Source organism: Carassius carassius, chromosome 3, assembly GCF_963082965.1.
Source record: "Carassius carassius chromosome 3, fCarCar2.1, whole genome shotgun sequence".
NCBI classification, from domain to species: domain Eukaryota; kingdom Metazoa; phylum Chordata; class Actinopteri; order Cypriniformes; family Cyprinidae; genus Carassius; species Carassius carassius.
The window spans coordinates 6,479,447-6,494,432 of NC_081757.1; the positions used below are offsets into that span (position 1 = coordinate 6,479,447).

Below are 14,986 nucleotides of genomic sequence, written 5' to 3' on the forward strand. Positions count from 1 at the left end.
CTTTCCAGGATTTTTTGTAATCTTCCAGGAATTTTTAGAATAGAATTTTCCACCCCTTTGCAATCCTAGTCATTACTATAGCATCCAACACATGATATTGACCACACACAGTCTTAAAAAGTGGATCAGATCTCAACAGCTGCAAAACCTGGCCTACGAACCAGGCAAACACTAAAACACAACTAAGTAAATTACCTTTCTGGCAATGGTTGGAGGTCCAGCATCTGTAATTTTCATTGTTGTAGAAGTTCGTCTTAATACACAGAGGGTTGTCCTCCATGATTCCCGGGCAAACATCTCCGCACTCCTTGGACTGCTTATTTCCATCAATGAAAATGTTAAATTCAGCATCCATAATGAGAGACCAGTCCACAGAATCCAGGTAGCAGAGCTCTGGATTCTTCGCGATTCGTATCGCGCCCCTTGTGATGTTCCGCAGGTTGTAAAGGCCGATGTCCTTCAGGCTGGTTAACTCAAATATGACCAGGGCGTTGTTGTAGAACAAGTTACGGCCCCGGATCACGGCGAGGTTTGGAAAAAGGGTGCTGAGGCTGACCAGCCCAGATACACGGAAGAGGAGAAGATAATCCGTAATCATGGTCAGTTTGGGGAAACTGAGGGTGCGGAAGACCTCCTGGTTGTTATTGTTTTTGCTTCCAATGAGGAGGATCTGCAGGTATCCCTCAACCACTGTACAGTTCTCCAGCCGCTTGAAATTACTGATGTCATTACCAATGTCAATGCCTGGACCACAGACTGGAAGGAGGAAAACAGAAATAATTACAAGATAATCAATATTCAACAGTCACAGCTTGGTAGAAAGAGATGACTCAAAAAAATTGACTTTAAATGCTTGAATTCAAGGAAACGTAACAATTTGGAGGTTAAAATAAAGTTTCGGTTATGAATCATAGTCAGGGCAGACATTTAATTTGTTGCGTATGTGAGGGAACTTTGTACAGTCATTGAACAGACTGTACACGTTTCTCTTACATACTCAAATTAGTTGTACTAGTGTCTTAAAGAGACAGAATGTCCAAAAATACACTTATTCATTTGTAGTTTCAAATTTCATTCTTCAGTGGAACACATAAGACATTTTGAAAGTCTTAGTGTGTTTTTGCGTCCATACAACGAAAAATTCAATGGGGTCCAATATAATTTGTACTCAAAAAGTGAAAAATGTCTCAGTGAATTGAATATTTGGACCATACAATAAAATTCAATGGGGTTCAATGTTATTTGGTCCCCAACATTTTTCAAAATATCTTCTTTTGTGAATATAGGCTAGGTTTAAACAACTTGATGAGGAGTAGATTTACACAACAATATAGACCGAGCACTAAAACAAAACGGTCAACCCAAGCATACAGATGACAAGTTTCAACCACATGCAGTTTTTCTTCTGCCAGTGACACAGTGCCACGAGGGAGCTTTTATAAGACACATTTTAGCATTTTTATGACAGGTATCCTGAGACGGACATCTCGGCTTTCACTTACCACCCATTAAGTTGTTTATTTTCAACAGCGCAATTTGCCCACAAGCTAATCACAAAGAGAGATCCTAAAACATTTAAGCTGAGCTGAAAAATGAATACTGGAAAATGCAGGAAGATAATTATAGAGCTCTTGAATTATAGATCCTAAGTGAAACTTTAAAAGATAACATTACCTAATAGTTTATAACCCTTTAAATCTTAGATACCACTCACAGAGGAAAAAGGCCTACTGCTTCCTCTTTCTTTTAAAGCCATCCTTAAATTCTGATTTTAACAAGTATGCATTGGTGTATTTTACCCATTTTGCTAGAAAATAGAATTAAACTAGAGTTAAAACAAGCATCTTTCACCACCCTGGAAGACAGACAGCACCTAGTCTGTCTGCAGACTCTAATATTTTCACACCGCTGAGTAAACAGTGCTATCTTTATTGCTTTGATGGCGCACCAAATCTCATGTTTACACTTGATAACCCAATTCCAGCCTGCCATTGCGAACTCTCGTAGGTAGCAGAGTGAAAGCATTTGGAAATTAGGTCATAAACTGATGTCATCGTTTGGAAATGAAGCAGAAAAAAAACCTTAACCCAGGCTAGTAAATCCTAACACTTCAGAGTCTACATCAAAACAGATTGCGACAGAGCGCTTTCATATGAAAACAGAACCACAAAACAAGACAACCTAACAGAGCTAACAGAGAGTCAGACAGTACTTTGATAGTAGCCTCAATTCATCATTTCAATGCTGAAATCAAATGATTGCAAACATCTTGTATGCATAACAAATACATTTCTACTATTGTTTACGTTTCTATATCCTTATCAAATATGTACTTAAAATATATTTAAGCTGTCTTAATGTACTTGAAAAAATATTTTAACTCAAACATCAAACTTTAAAAAAAAAAATCTAAATCATATTATTTAAAAATCACAAATGGTGAATTATAAATATTCAATACAAAATTGGATTTAGAAGAAAATATTACAGGTGTTTCTTCATATTTATCTTTCTCCAGAATAATGGGAATATTGCTTTAATTTGGAATCAATGACAGTCAACAAATATTGTCCTTCTAAGATTAAAGCAAACACACAAAATGCTTTAAACCAACCAAAAAGGCAGATCAAGAAATAAGCCAATGGTTTGGTCTCAACTTAAGTCAAACAGTTAAAGGTACAGGTTGTAGGACCTGCCACGAGTGGGCACACTACCAAAACAATAACAATCGCGTGGTTTGATGACGCTAAGAAGGAGCGTGGAATGATGGGATTTGTTGTCTTCTACCCAACCGCTGTTGGCCATCAATCCGACGGAAAGATGAATCATGGATTTAACGGATGAGGTAAAGTTTTATAAATGTTGTGTCTGATGTCATCATTTTCAAATGCCAGTTCAACGATTTGCGCAAATAGATTACATACAAAGTCAATGCAAAGAGACGCGATCAGACGCGAAGCTCTCTCCATCTAGAAAATTCAACACCGATATTGATCCTCGCTCTTTCTCTCCTCTTGTCACAAACTCTTCTTGGGTTGTTTGGTTGGCCCGTATGTTTATGGGAGCTGTCCTTGTTGACAGAACCAGCGGCAGACAGTAAACAGTAATTATGTTCCATAAATAAGTAACACAATCCACCATAAAACGTGCAAGAAAAAGTAAATAAGGAACTGCTTGAAGCAAGCTAGTGGTTTGCTGGACACTAGACACTACTTCCGCATTTGTCCACGACACTGTTGTCATGTGGTTTCTACGTCAGTAAAGGCGGTTAACAAAGGGTAACTAACGTCATTGACAGGCCCCGTGTCACTGTTTAGAATGGGAATTTTCTCATGATTTACAAGTAGTTGAAAACATTAGAGATATTGTTAGTAATCAGCTGGAAAAAATATAGAACACTAGCCTAGTGGATTTTGGATATTTTACTTGTGAATATCTTACAAATTGTATCTTTAACCTGAGCCACATTTATACCCCACTGGGAATCTTTTACCATCCTTTGCCAAACGAGACAGGTTATACTTAGGATTTCCACTGAGAAGCTCCTCTCCGCCTCACTACCTCGCTTCCCTGCAACCGCTGGGGTTAACAGTAAAACCCAATTACACAGACTTCACAAACTTCTCACTCTTCCAATCAACAGAACCCAGTCTGTTTTGCTAGAGCGGGTGTTTTTACATGTTCTATTTTAAAAACGCAGATTTTTCCTCTCTCTCTTGATGAATCGGGGGGTCTTATTTGCAGTTTACTTGGAAACATGGAAATTTTGTGGTGGTCAAACATGAAGGGAAGCAAAAATTGCTTTTGTAAGAGCTTCCCGGGTTATTGATTTTAAAGAGGAAGAATAATGAAAAGCCTACTAAATATCTTGAATGTTTTTCACATACGTATGGCCAGTTTTAGGATTATAAAAGGGCAAAAGACAGTTTTGCATGAGAAAACAGAGTCAATTTGCATTGGCCATGTGGGTTAAACTAATCTTAATAATGAATAATTTCCAGTATGTTTGCATGCCTTGGTTAATATTCCAAAGAAACCACGTAAACCCACAGCATCAACAACATGAGACACACATGCCCCTCCACACAGAGCACGTCAGTGTTATTCCAACGTGTCGTCATCTAAAATCCCTTGCATTTACTGGCAACCACATCACAGCGTATCCTACTAACCTAACAGTGACCGGCCCGCCCCGATAGCAATCTCACTAACTGTAATCACACTTATCAATAAGATCTGTCAGTTATGTTAACCAAAGAAAACAAATAATAATTTTTCCAGCCTTCAGTGTCAAAGTGAAACAGATTTATCAAATCTTTCGATGGACTCTTTTTATATTAGAGCTGTGAGACTACTAAAGTTGTACATACGTTTGTACTGTTCACAAAGATCAAACACTTGTTAAGTCATTCCTTGAACTTGAAATACACATTGAGTTTTAAACTCTCAAGAGAATTATCAAGAGAATTAATGTATTAAGGACAACAACACTGATGCTTTTAATATCTAATCTAGTCTATTAAAAACCTGTTGGTTTGTGAGCTAAATGAACCAGATACTGTCACCAAAATCTCCCATGCTGGTAACTAACATGGTGGCGATAACTCAGATTTGACTTTCAAATGTAGATCTATACCTACAGGTGCACATAATGGCACTTGTGAACACAAATACACCACACTAGAATCCAATATTAGCATTATTTGATAGATACAGTGGCAAAATAACTATAAAACCACTATTATAAATGGCAGTGTTAAAATTACCAAACTTGACTTTGTTGTGTTCTTTGACTTAGCATAGCCGTAACACTCAACAGACACTCCTGTGATTCATAATGTGTTTGTTTAAGAAACAACTAAAGGGAATGAAAGCATAAAAACTTGCAATTAAAAGCAAAGTAATGGGTTTAGTTTAAAACAGTTGGTCTGGATTTAGAGGCTTTTTTTTTGGAAAGCAAAATGAAAGTGAAGCTTTCTTAGACAAGCAACATTTATGATCCAAATGCACCCATATCACTAGAATAACTTACTTTCTCCATGACAAAGTGTCAAGAGGACCAAGACCAGACCAGAAAACAAGGTCCAATATCGCCTCTGTCTGCTAGACCTCATTCCTGTACAAAAACAAGGCAAAAACTTGTTTTAAAAAATAATTATAAATATAACAAAACAGGGGAGACAGCTCTCAACCCTTCAAAGTGGATGATGCTTGAAGTCTTTTCAGTACAAAAAAATATCATTAAAGTTGGTTTATCCAGATTGGTTCCTCCTTATGGAGGGGGTGAAAAAAAAATAGATGCACAGCAGCTGGAAATAATCAAACAAAACCAATTTCGTCCATCTTCGATGTGTTTTTGCTGGGATAAATGATCCTCCAGACACCCCAGCGAGATTATCCAGCAGACCCAGCCCGCTTTGCCCTCACCATGAGGCGGATTCACCCGCACTGATTCTCGCGCTGCTCAACCGTGTTTAATATTATTCTGGACAGCTTTTCCTCGTCGATATATGTGATAATAACCCAGAAAAACACGTAACGGCTCGATAATCCGCAATTCCATGCTCCGTGTCGTGGGAAATTTTGGAAAAACACGTTGTAGGTCTCCACGCAGGCTGATTTTAGCTGTAGTCCGGTGAAACCCGCTTAGATCCGCTGGCTAAAACAGTCTGGACGTGTGTGCCTATGTGTCTGTGATCTTCATCAGCTGCAAGAAGCCTAGCACTTCTCATCCAGCGTTCTTAAAGGCCTAAAATCGGCGGAGAAACTCCGAAAGATGCCAAATAACATCCGTCCAGGCTTTAAAATGGTCTCTCTCTGCCTCCCACCATCTTCAGTCTGAGATTTCAGACCTTGATTTTTCCCTTCGAGACGCGGCCAATGGAGGACACAGATGATGATGAGTGAGGGATCGGATCTGTGTTCATTTAGGAGATGTGAAGGATGTAGAGTAGATCATGTAGTCTCTCTCCGTTGAATTGACGCTGTAAACAAGGCTCGATCTCTCTCTCACTCTCTCTCACACACACACACACACACACACACTCATGCATTCACACACATAGTAGGCTAACGTTACGTTGGAGAAAGCTGTAAACCCGGACTGGATCACGCAGATCACGAGAAGGATTGGCGTCTGATTTTGGAGGTTTCCAGTGAAAACACTTGAGCGCTGCTGGCTGTGTCTCAGTAGCGCATGTTAGCGCTTTCATAGTAGCTGCACTCGTCAAGTGAAATCTTTTAGGCAAACGAATTGGAGAAAAAAGAAATTAATGGTAATTTTGAAATGATAGCTATTGTTTTTTTTTTACAATTTAAAAAATTCTTATTTTTTTTGTTACAGTATACCCAATTACATTAACATTATCAGTACTGCATTTCTATAATACAAAATAACAATTTCATACAATGTATGGTTACATTCTGACAAAAATGGCACTCTTATTAGGAAAAGGAAAAAGTTATTTATGAAAAAAGCATTATATATATAATGACTTATTTGTTTGGTATTCATTTATTTAAACTACATTCACAAAGAAAATAATGTATTTTTCTACAAGATATAATATTTACAATGTTTACAATATTTAGTTATAATAATATTTATTTATTGTCTTGTCTATGTATGTTACATTCACACAGATTAAAGTAGGCCTATCAAATTTTCAAGTATTTTTCCTGCAATTCCTACTACAAGCTCAAAAACACAGTAAACAGCAAGTTTATTGTCGGGCCTCTTTTGTTGTTGTTTTGTTTTGATGTTGAAATCAATAAACATTGCCGCAAAATATAATTTAAATTATTAAAAAAATGAGATAGAATAGCCAAATGAAACTTTATAATACAATTAGTTCTCTCTTAATAGAAAGATAGATGATGCATTATTTATATAAACTAGTTTACTTATAAGCTACACTATTTTCATTAAAGAGCTCTTGGGTTTTTTTTTAGGCTTTGGATGAGGTTGTATGTACTACTAATGTTAGTCTGTTCCTCATTGAGTCATTGCACAAATAACAGCAGGTTTGGGTTACTTACTGAAAGCAATATTAACTCAGTACAAAACCAATGGCTTTGGGCTACTAAACAAATTATATACATTTAACACTGACACATGAGTTGAAACATAATGAATAGTTCCATTAAGCTGTTTTCTTTGAGGCATGGCAAAATATGAGACTAAACGGATGACACATCATCTAGTCATACAGTACATGTCTAGACGAGGAGCGCACAGACACGGTTTTAGGAAAATGTTCTTATAAGTAGGTGCTTCTGACATGGAATAGAAGTCTTAAAGAATAGTCCACCCAAAAATGAAAATTTGCTGAAAATGTACTTACTGCTGCCACTCCGTCAGTTTACATCTTGTGAGAGATCGCAAGAAACAAATACATCATTAATACGTTTCAACTTCAACCCATTGCTTCAGGCTAAAATACAGTAGAGGAGTGTTGTGGATTAGGCTACTTGTGGATTATTGTGTTGGACTCTCATTTTGACGGCACCCATTCACTCCAGAGGATCCACTGGTGAGCAAATTATAGAATGATACATTTCGGTTCTGATGAAGAAACAAACAAATCATATCTTGGATAGTCTGAGGGTGAGTACATTTTCAGCAATTTTATAAGTTAAACTGCTATCACTTTTTATAAAACAATACTGTATATTTTATATAGACAAAATAATTAAAGCTAATGAACATAATTTTTGCATGCTTTGAAGTGACAGAGCTTGCACATAATAATTTTGTTATCTGAATTTTGTGCTTGAAAAGGTTAACAAATTAAATTTATGATATGATGATTCATACAAATTTCGTCAAATATGAGATCCAATGAGTATTTGATAAACAGCCGTAGACATTTTTTTTAACTGGCTGAATTCATCAGCTGCTCCACAGCGTTCAACACTCACCAGATTTTCCATACTATGACTATATCATGGAGTGATTAATATCAGCAAAGGAAAATCATGTCATGCAAATGTGCTGAAGATTAAAAAACAAGGAAAACCTGAAGCACTTACACATTCAAATGCAATGTTCAGTGTAGACAAATTAGCCCCGACTCTGAACACTGTATTGTATATCAATAAAACTCTCATAAAAGATTTGAAAAGCAAATCTATTTTGAAATCACTTTAATACAGTAGGTTCAAACATCTATGACATTTTAAATCTCTCTGGAGGAAAAGTGTGACATCTTATCTGTAATAACATATACATTTAAAAAAAATATTTGGTACTTATTGCTCTTATTGCTTACTGCTCACAATACAAAACAAAGAATAAAAACTGTGAAAAGACACACAGAACAACATACACTTACACACAACATACATTAACCATGACAATATTTGAGCAGGTGAACCAGCAAATTTATAGGTCTTGAATAAGTATTTTTACATATTCACAAACAGTATATAAATTTTTTAAATTAATAATATAAACATAAAATATAACTGAATTTATAATAATAATTAAAAAAAAAAGATAAATGATGGTATAAAATATAAATAAAATAAAAAACATCCAATAAATAAATAAGTGCATAAAATACATGCATAATCAAGAATATTTTTTCCTCCCACATGACATTGTCCATGACAATAATACTAACTGTAATCATTTTAAAATACATCTAAAATAAAACAAAATAAAAGTCAAGTAAAGAAATGTAAAAAAAAAAAAAAAAAAAAAAATATTTTCAAAATTCCAAATTCAAAACCAATTCTTTTAGGCACAATTTTTTTTTATTTTTTTTTATAAATATTAGAGTTAACTGCCTTCCAATATGAGTTGACAAATTGGACTTCACTCTGCTTGAGGAGGAAACATCATATGTTGATCTTTATTTTAAAAGCTTTACTGGGTAAATTACCACAGTATATATCTAATCTATTGACATACTGTACTAGTATCTATAATACTAGATCAACAGTTAAACTTTTACTCTAGGACTCAATTTTCAATACAGAACTAGGTAGATCAGCCTTCTCTAATTATGCTTCTTATGCATGGAATGAGCTTCAAGGTATATTACACATGAAATATGTTCCATCTCTCACTTCTTTTAAAAACACTTTAAAGTCTGTTTTTATAGAACGGTGTAAATGTTTTAGTAATTGATTCTAGGTTGTGTTGTCTTTCAGATTTGGAAATTCTTTATATGTTTATTCTGTTGTGGTATGTATTACTTTGTATTATCTGTTTTGTGCTGACTATCTTGACCAGGACTCCCTGGTAGAAGAGATATTGTATCTCAATGGGACCTTCCTGGTTAAACAAATAAAAATAAAATAAATAAAATAAAATACTGAAGATCTTCATTTAACCCTGTGGCTGATACGGTCCGTTTTCAAACAAACAGGAGATACAGAGCACAGGAAGCTCAGGGTTGGCTTGGATGTTGGTGGTCCTTTCTCTAATGAAACAAGAAAAGCCTTTTTGCCAAAGTATAATCTGTGACAGTCTTGATTATCAGCATAATTACAGAGCTCTTTCGGCCCAAAGAGGAGAGCACAAAAGAATGCAGTGTTAACGCGGCACAAATAACTCGAGCCTGGCACAAACATTTAAGCCCTTGTCACATTTCGAAAATTATAGGGAGAGAGCACACATACACCCATTAAACAATGGACTGTACATCCACGGCCACCCAAGACTACAACTACAGCGATGCAGCCTCCAATGAGCACAAACTGTACCAGCCTGCCCTTCCGATCTCCCCACCCGATCAATGTTTTGCCTGTCCTCTTGCATTTGTTAAATCCTCATAAACGGTCCCCATAAAGACGGCACAGAGCCCACCTACCTCGAGCGCCTCTTGCTGCTTTAATTCTCTCTCTGCGCTCAAGTGGAAATAAATGTGTTTACCACCAGCGGGTCACAGATGCTAATGAGCCACAGTTTGTTTTTGAGGAGGAATGGAATTCGGGATGAGATGGGAAAAGGGGTGAAAATTTTTAAATGTGCCCCAATCCTAATATCTCCTTATGCTCATAAAAATAAATGTTGTTTATTGACATCAGTGGTTCCACAAAGAACCTTTATTATTCAGGAAACCTTTTATTCCACAAGAGGCTCTTCATATTGGTGTGAGCTGTTCATCTAGATGTAAGGAAAGCATTTGACACAGTTAATCAAAGGTTTTAATTTAATTTATCAAATGAAAAAAAAAGAAATCTAACTGAGAGACAACAGTGTGTTCGAGTAGGCAATAAAATTTCACAATTACTTTATAATTCAGTTGGTGTACCTCAAGGTTCAATATTAGGTCCTTTGTTTTTCAGTTTGTATATTAACGATAACCTGATGTTTGTGCAACTACTGTAAATTGTCATATGTATGCTGATGATACAGTTATATACATGCATGCTAAAAGTAAAAAGCAAGCTGCAGAAGAATTGTCAGTAGAAATGGTTAATATTACTAACTGGTAAAAAAAAAAAATTATGTGTACATCTTAATGTTAGAAAAACTCAAAGTCTACAAATAGAGATCCAGAACCAGATGTTACAGTAGCAGGTAGAAGGTTATCAGTAGTCCATGAGTATAAATATGTAGGTATAATACTTTACTCACAACTTACATTTAAAAAAAAAGTTAAAAAATTTGGGAATAGAATTACCTTTAATTTGGCAAATTTTAGACATATAAGGAATCATTTAACACTGAGGCTTCAAAGTTATATATTAATCATATGATCTTTTCACATATGTATTACTGTCTCACCAGTTGGACACAGACTCCATAAACAGGCTTTGAAAACATTGGACAAAAGATCCAATTCATATCATCACTGTACAATTTTAACTACTGTAAAAAAAAATTTTGCACCTTCAGATTCCAGATATTCAGATAGTTGTATCTTGGCCAAATATTGTCCTATCATAAACATATATCAATGGAAAGCTTATTTATTCAGCTTTTTTATTAAGGAATTGACCCTTATGACTGGTTTTATGGTCCAGGGTCACAACTAAATAAATACAAAATAAAAATGTCAGAATTGACAGAATTGTTAGATATAAACAATTATCTTTTTATCCCATGGCAGACACAAGCTTTCACATACACAAGACTCATTTGTGTTGCCAGATAAACAAACAGGAACAAGCCCATAACAAACATAAACAAATCCAAATGCTTTACACTGAAAATAAGACCAAAATATCATGGCTTGCACCTGCCCATTTTAACTCCATAAACTTTAAAAGCACTTAACAATAGGTGGATATGCTAAAACAAGTTGACTCAGTGGCGGTTAAGTTAAAATTGCAGAACCTAAGGAATCTTTGGTCAGTACAATGTTACTTAGGTCAAAAAGAGTGGATATTGCTATGGTTACCATGGAATAATCACAATTTTAGATTGTGTTGCATACAAACACTGAACAATATTTTAGGGGATTCACTCCCGTATTAAAAGCAGCTGTCACTCCTGACACTTTACAGTGTGTGACCTAAGAGATGTATGAGCTGTTTACTGAAAAATTCTTTGGGGAACCTAAAATGCTTCTTATATGGCACTGCTGCAGAAGTTCCCTTTTGGAACTTTTATTTTTAAGCGTGAATCAAACACAAAAATACGCAATTCGGAATTAATAGAAAGTATTGTATTATGAAATGCCTTACTAAGAATCTCCTTGAGAATGATTCTAGGGAGGTTTTTTTCCCTTTCTTTCCAGGAATCAAACGAGCAGTCAGATTGCGGCAGACGTAGGCAAAGATTAGTAATCCTGTCGTATCTGAAGTATATAACCATGCTGACTGACTTGTTGGCAAAACAACACATTGCTTTTTTAGTTATTGCGCAAGTCGTGGGTCATCTGGACATCAAATATTTATAATCAAGGATCCCCCTTACAAAAACACTTCAAACACTACACTTTTAGAAAGATGGACTGTACAGTTGCTGGGTCAATATGTATTATGTTGTAATGATGCATAGTATTACACTCAGAATGCATTACACTAATGCAATTCACTCTGCAGCTAGGCCTGATTCATAATACTGGCACGATAACAAACCAAAGCACTGGAATAGACTCCCTTCTAACCCAAAAAGGTTTTATAGAAATCACACTGGAACTAACTGAATATTATGTTACTAGTCCAATGCAATAAATTACAATTTAACCCACATATTTATTTGTAGAGACTTGGCCAAGTTGTATTCTGAGATCACTTGGTAGTCAGACCAGCAGAGGGCGCCACAAAACAAAATAACAGCCTTGAGCCTCTCTTAACAGAGAGAGAGAGAGAGAGAGAGATCCATCACTCACTTTGATTTCAAAATGTCAAGAAGTGGTGGTTGTTTTTGAACTTCAGATTTAAAGTTTATAGCTCCTGAATAAGCTGTTGTGTGTTCAGTGCTGCAGTGGAATAATGCTCATGTTAATCACCACTTGACCATCAGTCAAGCTGGATATAAACTCATAAAACAAACTATCATACATTTTTGTATTCTAGGCATGCTTGTAACTTTTTTTTATGGTGTTACGAATTCAACAAAAGGCTTCCCCTACAGCATTAAGTTCAACCAAATGTCAGTTTTGGATTATAAATGACATTTCACAGCACAGAGAATGATATTAATGAATTCAGCATTAGCAAGGAATGTGAAAAGCGTAAGAAGAATCATCAGACTCTCTGAACAGGAACTCTGGATTTCAGCTATGACACTATGAGGAAAAGTTTATTCAGAAAAGAGAGAGTAAATAAAAAGAGAAAATAACAAAAAGAAAGGGAGGGAAGTTAAAAATTGTTACTGATGTTAATTATTATTATTTTTTACTTAACACTAATGCCTCAAAAACTAAATATTAAAAAAGGTTATGTTGAAAAATCTTTGTCAGAAATATTCACTATAGCAGCACACATTTCTGATGGAACGATTCCTGTAAACTGGATTGCAGGTCAGTCAGTCAGTTTAAAGTTCACAAGTTTAGAAAGCTCTTGCCTTTTTTGTGTACAATATATATTAGACGGCAGGTCAACAGACTGTGGGCGGTAGATGGGTGCTCCGTCTGAGACCGAGGGTCTATTTGACAGTGCTTTATCTAAACACTCCCTGTGATGTTTCAAAGGTCACCGAAGGTATATATATATATATATATATATATATATATATATATATATATATATATATATATATATATATATATATATACACACACACATCAATCTACTCTACATACACCATAATGGCAAAGCAAAAAAACTATTTTTTTTTGTTTTGGCAAATTTGTTAACAATAAAACTTTAATAATTCCATTGCATAATTATTCATACCCTTATTTTGGACAGTTGAAATTTAACTCAGGAGCATTCATATCACTTGTTACTATGATGTGACTAGATGTTCTCTCAATAAAAGGTCTAACAGCTAAAAATTCCTATCAGAGCAAATACCAAGCCCTGAGGTCAAAAAATTGCCTGTAGAGCTGAAAAACAGGATTGCATCAAGCCACACATCTGGGGAAGAGTTCAGAAAAAAAACATGCTGAATTGAAGGGTCACATAAGCATGTAGTCTCCATTAGTTTTAGTGGGAAAAGTTTGAACCAACCAGGACTCTTTCTATAGACGGCCTTCTGGCCAAACTGAGCAACTGATGGAGTGGGCTTTGGTTTGAGTGCTGACCAAGAAGCTGATAGTCTCTATAGTTGACCTCCATGATCATATGTGGAGATAAGAGAAACCTACAGAAGGACAAACATCACAGCAACACTCCATCAGTCTGGGTTTATGGCAGTGTGGCCAGACTCAATCCTCTCCTTACTTGAAAACACACTTGGAATTAGCAAAAAAGCACCTAAAGGACCCCCAGACTGATAGAAACAAGATTCTCTGGTCTGATGAACCTCAATTCCAAACATCATGTTTGAAGGAAACCAGCTCTGCTCATCACCTGCAGAGTAGCATCCCAAAAGTAAAGTGTGCTAGAAGCAGCCTCATGCTGTGGGGCTGTTTTTCAGCAGCAGGGACTGAGGGACTCGTCAGAGTAGTAGAAAAACTCAGTTTACCAAAATATTGAGATAGCCTTAATGAAACCTATTCCAGAGCATTCAGAGGCTCAGACTGGGCAGAAGGTTCACCCTTAAACAGGACAATGACAAACACACACACACACACAGCAAGAGTAGCTTATAGACAACTCTGTGAATGTCCCTGAGTGGCCCAGCCACAGCCTGGGCTTGAACCCAATCAAATATTTCTGGAGAAACCTGAAAATGTGCGTCTGCCCTGATCCAACCTGACAGAGCTTGAGAGGTGAAGAGATGAGGGCAAGAATGGCAGATGTGATGTGCAAAGCTTATCGCATCACACCAAAAAGACTTGAGCCTTTTTGCTTTGTCATTATAATGTGTGGAGTGTAGACTGATGTGCAAAAAAAATACATTTAAAGTAGTTTAACATAAGGCAGCAACATAACTAAATATGAAAAAAATGAAGCATGAATACTTTCGACATTTTTTAAATGTCACTTTTTGCGCAAAACAATATGCAGATTTTTTTTCTCTCAAAATAAATGAATTTTATTATCAAATAAAAAGAAATAAAATCAAACTCAAGATTTCTGAATGTCTTTGGAAAGCAAAATTAAATAGAAATAGAAATTTGATGAATGTGAATAACAACAACAACACAAAACATTATGTGAAAGTCTTAAAAATGCAGCTATTACAGTATTAGCACCTAGGGCTATTATTATAGTATTGTAAAAGCTATACAAGCTATTATATGCCTCCTACTTTGCTCTACGATTCACAAGTCAACAGCTCGATTCATGCCAGTCCTTGGACATTAATATTGAAAAAAACGAGAGAAATGTTTCGAAATGCAAAACTCTGCACTTACTTATCATCACCATTCACTCTAGTGCACACAATCCAAGAGAAAGAACACAATAAACAGCAGAAACTGAAAGACAAGAAGATAATGAACACCAGCTGTTCATGCTCTCATTTACAGGTCAG

At 35.8% G+C, this 14,986-nt stretch overlaps 1 protein-coding gene across 2 annotated transcripts in view; it reads right to left on the bottom strand.

Moving 5' to 3' along the window:
• Positions 1 to 6,131, bottom strand: part of LOC132117507 (insulin-like growth factor 1 receptor) — an 80,959-nt gene extending 74,828 nt beyond the window's left edge. For both annotated transcript variants that reach the window (XM_059526848.1, XM_059526840.1), the window contains exons 1-2: positions 5,033 to 6,131; positions 196 to 756 (exon numbers count right to left, since the gene is read on the bottom strand). In XM_059526848.1, the coding sequence (XP_059382831.1) occupies positions 196 to 756; positions 5,033 to 5,114 (643 nt within the window). In that variant the 5' untranslated portion in view covers positions 5,115 to 6,131. The remainder of the gene's footprint in view (positions 1 to 195; positions 757 to 5,032) is intronic.
• Positions 6,132 to 14,986: the final 8,855 nt, after the last annotated feature.